Here is a 15752-nt window from a genome sequence, read left to right as displayed (position 1 = left end):
AATCACCTCACCCTCCTCCCTCGCTCCATACTGACGCACATAAGTCGCAAGCTGGCATAATGTACGCACACGCACAAATACAGGCAAACGCAAGATATAAAACACGGACTTAGAGACGCACGCATTCACACGCGCCCGAAACACAAGCACACGAAAGGACGCATGCATGTATACGCGTACACACACAGACACACACACACACGCACGCGCGCGCGCAAACACACACACACACATGCACGCGTGTACAAACACAACCACGAGAGAGATGGACAGCGGGAAAGAAAATACCCCCCGTCTGGCGAAATAACTGAGGACCGACCGGCGTCGCCCGTGGCCTCCCCCGAGTGAACCTTCTCTCCAAGGCGAGCCGCGTCCTCCCCCAATCGTCTTGTAAGCGAATTCGCCTCTCGGCTAGATATGGCTAGACGTTGTCTACGCAGATTTTGAGGCTTGTTCGCCGCGCTTGCGAGAGAGTACGCTCCCGGCGGCGAGCAATCAGGACTGCGGCATTTTCCCCCCTTCCGTCGACTTCGTACAGCGATCGGCGGGCGTACTGAGCGGCCGCGAGTCTTGGGTTGCCGGTGGCATCGCGGGTTTACTAGATACGACGCTTGCGTGCTCTCGCCATGAGGACGTCGTGGGTCTTGTTCGCGACGCTGTTATGCGCGCTGCACTACGTGTGGTCCCGTCTGCCGTTCCTGGCCGTGCCGGCCCAATGGCTGGGCACGACGTTGATCCTCCTGTGTGCCGCTCACTGCCTGGCTCGGTTCCTTTGGCGCAGGCTATTCGTTACCCTCGTCAACGGTGATGGGAAGGCCGTTCTTATCACTGGTGAGTGGCACGTGTAATCATGATGGTGATGACGATAACTTGTGGCCCTTGATGTATTAGATCATCAGTTTTTGCTCTGGGTGACTCGGCTGGCAGGAGGGGGAGGGGGGGAAGGAGCAGCTATTCAAGAACGCGGCGCGTTTTTTCCGCCTACGTGCATCAGAAACGGGGAAAAAAGAAAGAAAAAGCACTTCAACATTTACTTTGCTGTGAGGTTCCAATGTCGGATCCACCACCGTTACTCTGTGCTTAGGGCGTTGCGCTGCTGAACCCGATGTGGAGGGTTCGAATCCCGACCCCGACATCCGCATTGCGACGGGGTGCACTGAAGCGCATTTCGTTCCTTCTTGCACACAAAGATTCTGCGCATCTCCGACAGAAGCACGGTTCTACGTAAACAAATTTGTTCCCCTTGTTGTTCGCTGCGTCACTGTACAACACTTCTGCGTCGCCCCTCGGCTTCGTGCGCGCATACTGTCCGGAGAAATTAGGTCCACGCTCGGCGCTTTATGCAAGCCTTCGTCTCTTCGGCGCTAAGTGCACGCATCGGCGCCATTCTGGGTCGTGCCGTGTTACCTCACAAAACTGCTTCCTCTCTCTCTCGCTCCATTCCCTCTGCAACATTCTGCTCACCTCCTCCCTCTACTGTCGTTGCTGCTGCGGGTGAGCGCGGAGACAAGCGCGGCAGCTCCTGCACTGCACTTGGGGAGGGGGGGGGGTGAGGGGCTCACACCTAGCTACGGCGTCTAGAGGGCATAGTGAACATGCGACGCGACGTAAACGTTGACACGAGCTTGACAGCTCATAAACAAATGTCATGAAACAAAACACCCACAACGCAGGCCTTTTCTGTTTTTGTGACATGCGGCCGGCGTTAGCGGCGTACAAGTCCACAGCAGCAGCGGAACATCAAAGAGGCAAAGAAAGCTCCGCTTTAAAGCGTTCTTGTATACCGCGCACTGGGTGCACGTAATTAGGAATGCCAGGCGGCTAGAATTACACCGGAGCCCTCCAATGCACGGCGTCCCCAATAACCTACGTTCTGTGCAGTTCCTAGAGGTTCAACCGCACAATGAAATTCCTTTCTCTGCATTTCTTTTTCCCCGATGGGAGGTCGTTCGTCCGCTATGTGTGTGCGCCTTCTAAAGCAGCAGCTCGCGTATACTTGCTTGAGCGTTGTGCGGCTCAAGGACCTTCTTTTTTTTTTTTGCGCGTTGCGCAGGACCGCTAGAGGAGGTGCACCGCTCACATCATTGGGAAAGCGTGCGATGGGCGAGGACCGAACCAGGTCGAGGTCACGCTTTACCGTTTCTTCGCCAGGAAAATCGTTGCGATCAAACGGCGCCGCGCAGACCGGAAAGATAAATATTGCTAATTCGGCAATTGAACGGGTTCCATGGCCTTGAGCTCTTTCTCGCGGCGATTGAAGACCAGTTTGTCGCCATCGCGCGAACCTTGACTGTAGGGAACGGATTTTGACTTTAGCCTGCGTCTACGAATAAGAATAATACTGATATCTGGTTAACCTCTCTGCCTTTCCGCTTCATCTCTCTCTACGCGCGACAGTTTCTTTAGTGGATCAATTCTTAGATAACAGCTATCAACAATATGTACCGTTATCACTGCACTCTTAATTTAGTTGGAAGTTACACTTATAAAAAACATGAAAATATGCATTTGTTGAAGTATGACCTAACGGGACTACAGAGTCCGACTCTATCAAGCAGTTTTAAAGCTGTTCATGCGCTACGAATGCCTAATGTCGTTTTACTACAGTGGTAACAAAGTATCTGTCATGCAGCAAGATTACATTCCTTTTCATCTTCATTTTATGAAGCGCGATTATCTGTCACAAGAATTATTTTTCGTCAGGTCTTCGCTTAATTATGGCGCTATTATGTCGGGTATCGTGATTTGCCCGCGTCTATGTACATATTTGTATCATAAGTTATCGGTAATTCAGCCAGTCAATTTCTAGGCAATAAATAGTAGCAAAATCATTAAGACCAAATAATTTTCAACTTGAATTTACCCCACGGAAATATGAAATTTTGCATGGTACAAAATTTTGCGTTTCTCACGAGCGGTGTACAGTCTGATGAGTTACTGCATAGGCCTGATGTTTCACCACAGTGCGCAGACAGCCCGTGCCGCACCGCAAGTGTCTATTTCTTCGTAAGAAAAAAAACTGATTTTCTTGGAGGTGTTTCCTCTCGAGTGGCTTTTGCTAACGACGTTCTCCATCACGATTGCCAGCGTCTGGTTTTTGCGATGCGCGCTGCATTTTAAGTGTTACTCTTGTTGCTTTTCTGCGAAACATGAAAAGTTTGTCTGCTCAGGGGGTGGTGATTCCGTAACACTGACCAAGGGGAAACGATGACGTGAGTTACGTCGACGTCTGAGCATAAGAAGGGTTCTTCACCCGAGCTCATTCTTCTTGGCTCACAGAGCACAAGAAGAATGAAAGGCCTTGCAACTTCTCACAACGCAGACGGGTGCGCACACCAAAACAGTCCTGCACTTATCCCTAAGGGAGCTTAAGACCACACACAAAAAAAGAAAAAGCGATAGCGGTGCATCCACCGTGTAAAGGGGACTGGCGACCTTAATGCTATCAGCAATTGGTTTGATGATGTGCATAGCTTTTGCTGATGTATTTTATATAATGATTATATAAAATCATATATATATGTATATATATATATATATATATATATATATATATATATATATATATATATATATATATATATATATATATATATATATATATATATGGCACATAACCAGTGACGCGTACCCAGGGACCCAAGCGGGCATAAACGGGGGACATTGAAGAGTGGAATTTGCCCAGTGTTACATACTCAGTGACTCGAGCTAGTCACGTGGTTGGTTCCGCTAATCCGGTGCCCTCAGCGAAGCAGCCTAGTGGTCTGCCTATTTTGTCATACCCAGTCGCCAAATTTGGCGGGAAAGAGGTTAGGCGGGGACATACATACATAAATAGATAGATTCATGCTCACATACTGTACAGTCGAGGCAGTTTCCAAGGAATGCTACAGAATTAAAAGAAAAGATAATTATAACTTGTACAGCGCTAACCAAAGGGCTTAAGAACATTAGGAACTTAAGACTGGCGTCGATATATTGTTTACAGATAAAATAGGTGTATCGAAAGAGGCTGCTGGCCGCGAAGTACATTTTGCTGTAGTTGATATTGTAGGCGCTCATTGAGACACACCAGCGGTGGTGGTGTAAGCGCTTGTGCGTAGTGCTCCTAAGCCCGAGGACGCGGGATCGAATCCCGGCCGCTGCGGTCACATGTCGATAGGGGCAAGAACGCCCATGTGCCATGCACTGGGCGTGCGTTAAAGAGAATCACGTGGTGAAAATTAACCAGAAGTCCCCCACGTACGCCATGCCTCATACTCATATCTTGGTTTTGGCACGTAGAACCCCTGAATTTATTTTATTATTTAAATGATTTCGATGAGACAGCCCTCCATCAAAGCTGCTGCGGTGAGAACTTGGTACGCGCTCATTTGAACTAGTTTGATCGCGTACTCTCACCCACCGTGGTGGCTTAGCGGCTGCCACTGCGTTGCGAAGCACAAGGTCGTGGCACCAAATCGCGTCCGCCGCGCTCGTCTTTCAATGGGACCGAAATGCGAAAACGCCTGTTTGCCATGCATTGGGAGCGATTGAAATGTCTCCAGGTGGTCAAAATCTCAGAGTGCCCTCACTACTGCTTGTCTCGTAACAAAATTGTTTTTTTCCTAACGTTCTGCACCAGAATTTAATTCATTTTGTTTTTGATCGCACAATTAGTGAGTTAATCCTGCTATGCTCTCGTGTACTTTTCTGGTACTTCATTTTCTTTCCTTAACGATATAATAAAGCCATTGACGCCGCCTTCACAGAAACCACTGATGAGCCCACAGACCAGTAGAAATGATTGTGCCCTCAAACAGCTAGGTCATTCACAATATTATCTAAATTGTAGTTTATTCAACAGGCTTTCGAGCACCTTCACCACATACTGCTTTTTTTTAGTAAGCTCATGAGTAAGCGTATCACCGCACACGCCTACTCATGCCCGGTGCAATATGAATACCCTTACCGGGGACAAACGAGAAGAAAGAGGGTTAACCGAGGAGCCCGAGTTTTATTAGTCATATCATAAGAAGCCAACAAACACTGACACCAAGGACAACGTAGGGGAAATTACTTGTGCTTAATAGATTAAATTACTTAAATAAATAAATTTAATTAATTAAATAAATTACTTATTTATTAAGCACAAGTAATTTCCCCTATGTTGTCCTTGGTGTCAGTGTTTGTTGGCTTCTTATGATTTACCGGTGACAGCCACTTATCCATGCATGCATTAGCTGACTCCATATTGTCGCTGCAGTTTGCATAAATTGATCGCACACCGTAGTACTCTGAAGCCAGAGAAAGCATTTCGCTCCTGTTGAAACTCGGTGAAATGTAGAGTCTCTCACGCGGGTCTCGATTTGCAGGTTGTGACACGGGTTTCGGCAACATGCTGGCCCAGTGTTTGTCTCGAGAGAACTTCATGGTTTACGCGGGGTGCCTCGACTCCAACAGCGAGGGCGCAATGATTCTGAAGAAGAGCCAAAACGTACGAGTGCTGCAGCTTGACGTCACCAAGGACAATCAGGTCGACGAAGCCTTCGAGGCGGTGAAGCGGGACCTCGGATCAAGAGGTAGACGACCGTTGAACGGAAACGATGAAAAGCGTTTTTTTTTTTTTATGTTCTATCGTCAGCACGACGTCGGCTGTTTGACATCACGGCGTGCGAAGCCGCTGCCGTTACCCTTGATGTATACCTCGCTAAACAGGAAGCTTTAACTCGGAGCCAACATTCTTTTAGGCATCATCAAAAACTTTGATTCGTCTTTTGAAGTGCCTTTTGAAGTACACTTAAAACGCGAAAATGGTGCTATCAGGCGACCGCTCGAAGAATGCGAATAAAGTGGGTTGCATTTGAGAGAAAGGCTTAAACTATAGTGACTGTAGGAGGCAGAATTCTTATTTTTGGCATGGAATTTTCTTTTCAAGTTGCAACATATTGACAAGCAAAAAAAAAACTACAAGTATCAAGTTTCCAAATCCTCAACTCTGCACAGAAAACAGATATCGCTGTTCTATAAACTGCATCCGCTGGGGCATCTCAAGTGGACAAATAAGTAAATGCATTTGCAGCTTATGCGAACTTGCTACGATGTCTATAAGCGTTTTGCACAAGTCTGCCTGTTCCCGCTGGTCGGGTTCGTCCTGGAACAACCTTGAACCCTCCTTCTCCCCGGTTCCTTGACCCCCGCCGCTATCCGCGACGCCGTGCGGCAACCGACTCTGTCCTCCCCCTGAACGATCCCCGCTTCGCACACTCGCCCTCTTCTCAACGCCGTCGCTCCCTTCGCCCCAACCTTGCGCTATTCTTCTCAGATCATCAGCTGCATTCCCTTGGCGAAAAGCACTATGACACGGAACTAACGACATTTCTTTGTTTTCTATGGCAACATAACGTAAGAATGCGGCTGCGTTTCCTTGCAAATGCGCATGCTGTGGTGAGCCCCATCGGAAGCGCAACTTAACCGATATCAGCGCGTCAGTGTATCTAGGGCATTAGTCCCGTCAAGAAAGGGATCCGCAAAATTGTTGTCACTTTCTCCAGGCGTAGTCTTCAAACCGTGAAAGTTTTCGAGCTGGAGATACATCAACCTAAAGAATTTTTTCTGCTTTTCTGCAGTCACAGTATGCTTGCCTGCTTCCGTACGCTAGCATTTAAGCGAATTTTATTTATGGCTTCGCAATTGTTCGAATAATTATTTGCTTTTCTTTGTAACACAGGTAGCAGCAGAAAATTTGGAAGTGCTATTTACTGCCGAGAACATAAATACAATAACGTATCGATAGATAAAAAAAAGCAACACGCGGCATAGTAGTACAGAATGATGATTCTTTAAAGGGACACTAAAGGTTACTATTAAGTCAACGTGGACTGTTGAAATACCATCCCAGAAACCTCGAAACGCTTGTTTCGTGCCAAGGAGACACTTATTTTAAGAGAAAATGCGTTCTGAAGCGTCCGCGTACCTCTAGCGCAGTTCAAATCGCCCGCCCTCCGATCGAGGAGAACTGACATCATGGTCTCATAGTGACGTTGCGCCATCGGTGAGTAGAACGGCGTCCGCAGACGGCGCTACGGCTTTTCTGCGCAAAACGCGAACGCGCGGCCAGAAACAGAGCCAAGACAGAGCCGACAGCAGAGCGAAAGCGGGAGTATGGTGGCTAGCGGAAGGAGAAACGAATTACGTCCCACGTTACGTCCCACGGCACACGGAGAGTCCGTTTTCGTTAAACTATAGGCTGCAGCGAGCTCGCAGCGTGGTCGGCGTGGTCTATGAGAAGCGACGAGCCTTTTCGCACTCGCAACAGGGCATAAAAATGTGCGAATCGACGCAAAACTCGGCCTAGAAACGTGCTTCGCCACAGCCAGGGCTCAATACGACCCAAGCTGGCACGACCCAGATGTCGTTTCCCGCACCGCCACCAGGCGCCGCTACTATACCTCACACTCCAGCGCAAGACGCCCATAAGCTGGTACTTCATTCTATGACGCTAACTTCGACGCTCGTCGCAATGGACCCTGACACCAACAGATTGGCTCGCGATGGTGGGCTCAACTTCAGCGATTTGAGCACCGACGAGCGCGACCTGCTTCTGAGGGCTCGCACTGCCGGCGTCGTTGCGTACTACGACGGCGGCCTCGACACCGGCTCTCCGGAGCGGGAAAGCAACGAGGGCTTCCCACGACATCACATGGAGCTGGCATTCTCGCTGCTTGTTCCAAATGAAAGTTTCGCGAGCAGAACCCTCACAGCACGACGCGATAACGAAACTACTGAAACTCCAAAGCGTGCGCGGCGCAGAGTCGAGCGAAAACGAAACCTTTCGAACACCCATATTACTGAAGGGTAACGTCAAAATGTTATTTTTTCCTAGAATCAAATAGACGTAGACAAGTAGCATTTTTTCCGGCTTATAGTCGAATGAAATGATATTTTTAATACGAGTAGTTGAGTATTAGTATCACAAATTATGAGGAGACCTTTCGTCATCGGGCTAGTACCGGAATGTCGCTGGGGGGGTCTCAAATCGTGTCATGCATTTACCTCAATTTCTCGGTTACTAAAGCTCTGTTCGCGATTATATTGACGCCTTAGACGTTCTAGAACATTGCTCTACCACTTTAACTTGAGTTTCTGGTAACCTTTAGTGTCCCTTTAAAAGAACGCTGACGACCGAATTGAAAAATCGCACGGAGTGGTTGTAAGACTTTTTGTAACGCTGTGTTGAACCTCCTACACCTATGGTGTTGGTGACTTTGAAAACTAGCGACACTCTGAAGACAGTGCTGAAGCAATTAACAATTAAATTAACGATTACAATTAACTGTAACAACAAGACACTGTTGTCGCAATTAACATCATCATCATCATCATCAGCCTGGTTATGCCCACTGCAGGGCAAAGGCCTCTCCCATACTTCTCCAACTACCCTGGTCATGTACTAATTGTGGCCATGTTGTTCCTACAAACTTCCTAATCTCATCCGCCCACCTAACTTTCTGCCGCCCTCTGCTACGCTTCCCTTCCCTTGGAATCTATTGGGTAACTCTTAATGACCATCGGTTATCTTCCCTCCTCATTACGTGTACTGCCCATGCCCATTTCTTTTTCTTGATTTCGCAATAAACAACAAGCCGGTAATTGATGTTATAGCAATTAATTTTTCGAAGGCTTTCGATCGGGTGTGTCACACAGAATTTATTGAGAAACTGTATAAACTTGGAGTTAATACACAAATAGTAATAATAATAATATTTGGAGTTTTACGTGCCAAAACCACTTTCTGATTATGAGGCACGCCGTAGTGGAGGACTCCGGAAATTTTGACCACCTGGGGTTCTTTAACGTGCACCTAAATCTAAGCACACGGGTGTTTTCGCATTTCGCCCCCATCGAAATGCGGCCGCCGTGGCCGGGATTCGATCCCGCGACCTCGTGCTCAGCAGCCCAACACCATAGCCACTGAGCAACCACGGCGGGTAATACACAAATAGTGAAATGCATTCATGCGTACCTTACAAACAGAAAGCAATATGTTCAAATAGCAGGCGAACGATCATCCTCCTTGCCTGTTTTATCGGGTGTACTACAAAGTTTGGTTTTAGGACCAATTTTGTTTCTATTATATGTAAATGACATTGCTAATGACTTGCATCCTAACATTGAACTGTGTCTATTCGTGGATGATTGCCTTGTCTACTGTCGCGTTAAGAATGTCCAGGGTCAAATGTTCTTAAACGAATGAATGCAAAGAATATATGACTGCTGTATTGCGTGGGACATGAAAATTTATTTCGATAAATCGGCTTACATGATTGTATCTAACAAGAAAACCCCATTGCTTTTTACTTACAAAATAAATAATAACCAACTTCAACATATTACTAAGCTTAAGTATCTAGGGGTAGCAATTACGCACAATTTGAATTGGAACGAACACACTGTAAACATTTGTGGACCTGATCAACTCAAACTCGGTTTGTTAAGGCGAAAGTTCAAAGATGCTACACCCGAGGTAAACCTCAAGGCGCACAATACAATTGTATTGTCCGTACTGGAATACGGATGTATAGTCTGGGATCCGCACCAAGTGGGCTTGATTTAACTGGAAGCCGATTCAACGACTAGCCGCGCGGTTTATCTTTAATGCTTACCAAAGAACGCAGTCTGTAACTGCGTTATTATCTCGTGCCGATTTGCCCCAACTCGCAACGCGCAGAAAAATAACGAGGTTGAAATTCTTTTACCAACTGCAGAACAATAATATCACTTTGGACTCCAGACTACACTTGCGTCCCGCTGGATGAGTGTTCCCACTTACAGGTCACGCTCATGCTGTAATACCCTATGTGCTACGCGTTGATGTCTTGAAATATTCCTTCCTTGCAAAAACTATAGTCGATTGAACAGCCTTGACGCAGATGTGTTTATTGAAACACGCACAACTGAATCATTTGAGTGTAAACTGACATCATGTGTTTGCTGAATGGATTGTTTGGTTATTGTGGAACTGGCGTTACGCGTTTGTTGAAAATTCCTATTCACTCACCCTTCTAACAGGCCGCAAGGGTTAACAGTATTGCAAATAAATAAAATAAATAAATTTTGAATGCACGTGCGCAGTTCTGTGGGCCGTGGTGGCCAACGCCGGCATCCCGAACAGCGGCCTCATCGAGTGGATGACCATGGAGAGCATCGTCAAAGTGTTCGACGTCAACGTCTTCGGAGTCGTTCGAGTCGCGAAAAAGTTCCTGCCACTGTTGAAGAGAAGCAAAGGTCGCATGGTTATTGTCACTAGCGTCTACGGTGAGTACGGAAGTTTTGGAAGCGCCAGGCCGAGTCGCATCCTAAAAGACTGCCTTCAGGCGAAGTGGCACACTGACATTCTTATGTATATAAAGAAAGCATGGAGGACAGAAATGATCGATAAATCGGTGACAACCTAACAATTACAAGCTTATATGTACACTGTCGAACTAAAACGAAATTTGCATAGGTGCGCCAGCCAATGAGATTTGCTCGTTTGCTTGGCATCACACGGTTTCGCATGCTTGAAACTATTTCCTCCGTACAAATCGGTCCTTGTTTCACTGGTTTCAGCATGCAACCCGGACCTCTAGGCACATTTTATATAGTATCCAGATGTCACTGCTCTGGCAAAAGTAATAGTTAATTTGAAACACCAAGCTTTCATTTTCTAATTAGCCTAGCATTTACAGTAGCCAGCGAAAGTCGTTACGCTGAGGGCGGACTGCAGCTGGTTCGGCCCTTTTTCAGAGGTGAAGAGCAAGTGCACTACGCTTTCTGTGGGCGGATCTTCTCTGCAACTCTTAGGCTGTCACCGACCTTTTCATCGGCCGAGGAACACAGGGCACGCGGATAGCCTTTACCTTCTCTCCGGTTTGTGCGAGCCAGCGCGGCGCTGCTTGAGTGCGTTGTCGTCGCGTGCTGCGGAACGATGTGGAGATGCTTTAGCTCGTTCTCCGTGAAATTTATCTGATGCCAGTTCACGCAAGGTCGTCGGGGAACAGCTGTGTAGCCTTTCGGTGCATCGGCAACTACCATATGCGGAAATTTCTCTTGGCTGCGCAAAGAAGCGACTCGCAACATCACCCGTGGTGTGTACGCATACGTGTTGCGAAATATTTTGACTGTGTCGGTTTTCACTCGACGAAGAGAACCTGAGTCTGTGAATTGCCAGGGTGAATAAAAAAAAATCTTGCTCCTCCGTGATAGCTTCGCGTGTCAACTGAAGCATAGTACTGGACGCTTTGTACGTCCAACCCAATACTACAACGAAACATCTAAATGCCAGTCGTTATAGGATATTTGAGTAAGCCACCGGCACCTTTCTCATGCATTTCAAGTCTAGTAGACTTGAAGTTACTCTGCTATGTATATCATAGCCTCCTCTTGTATGAGGCAGATGGCGTTACTCAACACAGCGATCACTGCGGTTGGTAAACCACCATGGTACGTATGAGCTTTGTCGTTCCGGATTGCCGTCTTGCCCTGTGAAGTAGTACTATCTCAAGGAGGCCGCATAAAAAAGTATCTGGTGCCCATTTGTGAGGACGTAATTTCTATAGTTCTGCTATATGCGTCGTAGAGGACTGGGCGAAAAAAAACGAGAAAAAGAAACTCTGTTCTCATCCTCCTCTTTCGCGAGAAAAAAATGAAGCAACGCATGCTACCACCTCAATAAGAGGTCGTATATTCATGCCGCATAGTTGCACCATGCGCTATGTGCAACAAACTGATCTATAACCAAGCATTTACCATTGTTTCGGATGCTCGTGTAGTCCGCATACAATTGCTCGACCAGTGGACAGGTGTAATTCACACGTTACGATATGTTAATATCACTAATCAAAACTACTTTATTCGTAGACAGAAACTTCGGCCAACAAATGAGGTAGTCGCTCAATGTATCAAAAAATTACAATTTTAACGCCTGTCAATGTAAACAGCAATACTTGTTCAGTAGCAGAACAGTACTAATGCTGTTGGGATCGTCATATCATTTGTAACTACTCATTGCTGCTAAAGTGCAGTTTACAACTACAATGAGAATGCTGCAGTAAGGTCACATTTATTAAAATAACTTTCTGAAGCACAAACCTTACCTCCGAGGCTGATTATAGACTCAAGCATGGGCGCACACATCGCCGATGGGTGCTCCTTCCATCTCAAAACCGCAGAAACTCCGGCCGTGCGGACTTGAATCGCTTCAGTAAGTCTCGCAAGACCGTTTCTCGCGTAGGAGACCACGTAATACTAAATAGTCCACGTGAGCGAGAAAACAACCACGGGAAAGCGCACGGGGCGTATACTTTGCATACAACACGGAGCGCTCGCCCAAGCTAGCATGCCGATTGCCCATAGATGGCGCCACTGCAAACGCAGTAGGGCGGCGCCCATGAAAAAAACGGTCTATAGGAGGGAGCATTGCATCCCGCAGTGAGCCTTCGCAAGCCAAGCCAGCGTAAAGGCTCGGCTATGGCCTCCAAGCTATATTCCCGGACAATTATTTCGGAAGTGAAGTAAATATGGGAACTTCATTGCGCCTAAGTTTAGGAACGCTCCCCATAATCGATGCTTTGGTGATGTCGAAAGGACAACGTGCCTATATTTGCGTCATAGTGTCTTGTGTTACCCTTCTGGTTTCTTTCCTTGCGCCTTTTCGGTCGGACCATTTTGTTTCCCAACCCCTAATCACAATTAATGAAATAATAAACTGGTGATTTTGTACACCAGTATAAACAACACTCTGGATGGTTGAAGTCCCTCAGGAAACATTTGATGTGCTAAATGCCATAGACATTTAGAAGTATATTGAAGGTTAACATACTTGATGTTCTGTTTTCAGCATCATATACTTTCCCACTTGCGACGGCGTACTGCATGAGCAAATACGCAACCTTGTCACTTGTCGACGGTCTCAGAAGAGAGCTGTATGGTAAAGGAGTCGATGTTATTGCTATCGAGCCAACTTTGTACAAGTAAGTGAATTTTTTACTAAGCACCTCTTTACTTTTTGGCATAATTCTCTCCCTAATCAAAAAAAGCATATGCTCGATATTCTTACTTTCAACAGTTTGTTATCACCCTTTATGCAGGATTGTTGAACATATAAAGCAAAACATCTTTTTTGTAGAGTTTCTTTCTATGTGTTTCAAACCAGTGGTAAAAAGCATAAATTAGTGAATTTAATAATTTGGCAGTGGTGGCGACGCATCTTACAAGCACGTTAATGAAATTAAACACATAGGTTTCAAGAAAAATATTTCTTTGGCAAAATCTCCAGACTTCCTTTAGACTTGAAGTGCAACAACAAATTATTAAATGCTGAAACAATAATATAATTACTCTATTTCATGTCCAGCCGTAGACCTCCTTAATTGTCACGGAATATTTAACATAATTGCATGGACGTAATTCCATCTTGTCTACCCCAAGTTCTTGTTAAGTGTTCAAATATCTTTATTTTCATGTCTAAAGCTATTTATTGGTTTTACAACGCCCTTGCAAAGCGCATCACTGCCACTGTCTTTTTGAGCAATTGGCCAATAGACAGCTGACGTCCTTATTATGCACAAAATACGATGGTGTTTTGTGCTTAGGTGGGTGCACAAGAAAAGTAAGCTGAACTTCTTCGCGTACACATACGTTGCACATGCCAACTATATGACATAGATGAGGTCAAGTTAGTTGACGCATACAGCGCACCAAGGTGATGCACGTATGTTAGCGAACCGTTCTTACCAGTTCAAATTCTGCATTAGAGATGCCGTGGTTATCGTTCTCAGGTCAAGCTTGGATAATGGTACGAGATGTATTATGCTTCGTTACATAGAAAAAGCTTGCGGCAAAGGGTTGTTTTAAGAATCTTCTATGTAAAAGTGCGTGTGCAGGAGGCCTCTTAACGTTACTGCCGGATTAAGCTGTCAGGAACAGCAGCACTTGTGGCACCCTCTTCAGACATGGTAGCCAAACGAAAGGGTGCTTAACTTTTATGCCAGAAAAGAAGTAACGGTGTTCCACCTAACGGCGTAGTCTAAACTTCTCGATCTTCGTCCATATTAGGTTTTGCTGCTTTTTTTTAAAGAGATGCACAGCGATAATGTGGTTCTAACTCATCACGACCGAGAACAGGGAAAATAAACACCCCCACATGCGTCACTCTCACGAGCCGATCCTCACAAGTATATCGCAAAGAAAATGAATCTCTCAAACCTATTTTGCCCTTTGTCTCACATGGCGTGGCCGCATTCCTCTGCGTCTCATTCAGGACTGCCATCAACGATGACGTCGGTTCCATGCGGGCCATCGAGCGAGACCTGAACAAGCAAGCGCCCGAAGTCGTCGCCGATTACACGGAGACGGAAATTAAGAACTGGCTCACGTCGGCGTCGACCTACTACTCTTACTCTATGCGCGACAACCCCCAGGAAGTTGTGAATCAAATGATTGCGGCCGTTAGGGAGACGGATCCGAAGACCTGCTACCCAGCCACTGGACCCCTGGAGTACACGTCGCTTTCCATTCTCAGGACTTTGCCCGATGAAGCGGTAGATTATTTAATCCTCGGTATTCGTAAGATGATCAACCTTGTATGTTGAATCTTGTTTTTACAATATGTGCTGCAACCGTAGCGCTGGCCCTGTCACTATGGCATCCGGCCGCAGAGCACGAGGTCGCAGGTTCGGTCCCCACTGGCGCGGCCGCATTCCGGTGGCTGCCAAATGTGATAACGTTTGTGTGTCTAAGCATGGGTGTCCGAAAGTACCATCTAGTACTCTTATTTATATACAGCAATGGTGGATCGCACATACAAAGCGTGAAACGACAAATACTGATTGTTTTTAGGTTCAACGAACATTTTAATTTTAAGCGTGTATTTTATATGGGCATGACCTCAGCAGAATATTTTCCACTATAATGTAATGATGATCGAGCGCTGCGCACATGCCAGATCATTATGGTAGAAACAAGAATACTCATTACTGTTTAGTGTACCGTGCATACTTAAGTGCCAGGTGACTCCCACGTCCTACATAGGAATGTGTACGAAGGTATGACAACGCGCATGCGCTACTCGGAAATGCGCAAGAGTGAACAACGGCTAGAGGCTTACCGCATTTGATTCCTGCGTTTTATGTGCTCGTTGTTCTCATTTTATTCTTGTACGGCATATTTGCAGTAAAACGTTTTGGTTTGTTGACGTCTCTTCACAAAAACACTTTATTCAACTGAACATCCTGATGTTGAGCCTCGATTCAGGATGACACACAGCACTGAAATACGTCATACAAGCTGTCTATGTAGATTGAAATTTGGCGTGGCCTTCGTGATCTAGGACCATTGCTCAGAACTCAAAGTTGGAACTGCGCCTTGCCGGAGACAGTAGCTTTGTGTAGGTTTACTCTAGTTGCTATAGAGAATCATTGGTTGCATATGAAGTAGGAATTAATAACGTGCCACTTTCTAAGTCTTCTTTTGGATCCATGGGCGAAATACTTTGCGTGTCCGGCCACGAAGGCTTCTTTAAAGACGTGCGCGATTGTGATAATTCTTGCAGTTCTTGTTCTTTGTATTGTTTCATATTCTTCGGCGCGCCTTCTTTTCTGTCATTACTATCATCAATAAAGCTCGCTCTTGGCCCGGTTGGTTTTTGCTCAGCGACATAACTGCCGCACAAGGCACACGCAGAAAAGGCAAAATAAACACACATGACAACACAGGCCACCTGTGTCGTCGTG

General features: G+C 46.3%; 1 protein-coding gene across 2 annotated transcripts; it reads left to right on the top strand.

Moving 5' to 3' along the window:
* The first annotated feature begins 461 nt into the window (after nucleotides 1-461).
* Nucleotides 462-15653, top strand: LOC142564192 (dehydrogenase/reductase SDR family member 9-like). 2 transcript variants are annotated; one of them, XM_075675095.1, is made up of 5 exons: nucleotides 462-831; nucleotides 5355-5561; nucleotides 10114-10296; nucleotides 12860-12992; nucleotides 14282-15653. In XM_075675095.1, the coding sequence occupies exons 1-5, from the start codon at nucleotides 627-629 to the stop codon at nucleotides 14610-14612; spliced, it is 1059 nt and encodes a 352-aa protein (XP_075531210.1). In that variant the 5' UTR covers nucleotides 462-626; the 3' UTR covers nucleotides 14613-15653. The 2 variants fall into 2 exon arrangements, with proteins under 2 accessions (XP_075531210.1, XP_075531211.1); XM_075675096.1 differs by lacking the exon at nucleotides 5355-5561.
* The last annotated feature ends 99 nt before the right edge of the window (nucleotides 15654-15752 follow it).

Source organism: Dermacentor variabilis, chromosome 11, assembly GCF_050947875.1.
Source record: "Dermacentor variabilis isolate Ectoservices chromosome 11, ASM5094787v1, whole genome shotgun sequence".
NCBI classification, from domain to species: Eukaryota; Metazoa; Arthropoda; class Arachnida; order Ixodida; family Ixodidae; genus Dermacentor; species Dermacentor variabilis.
Note: the sequence above shows the minus strand (reverse complement) of the source record. Positions and strands in the feature narration are given on the sequence as shown.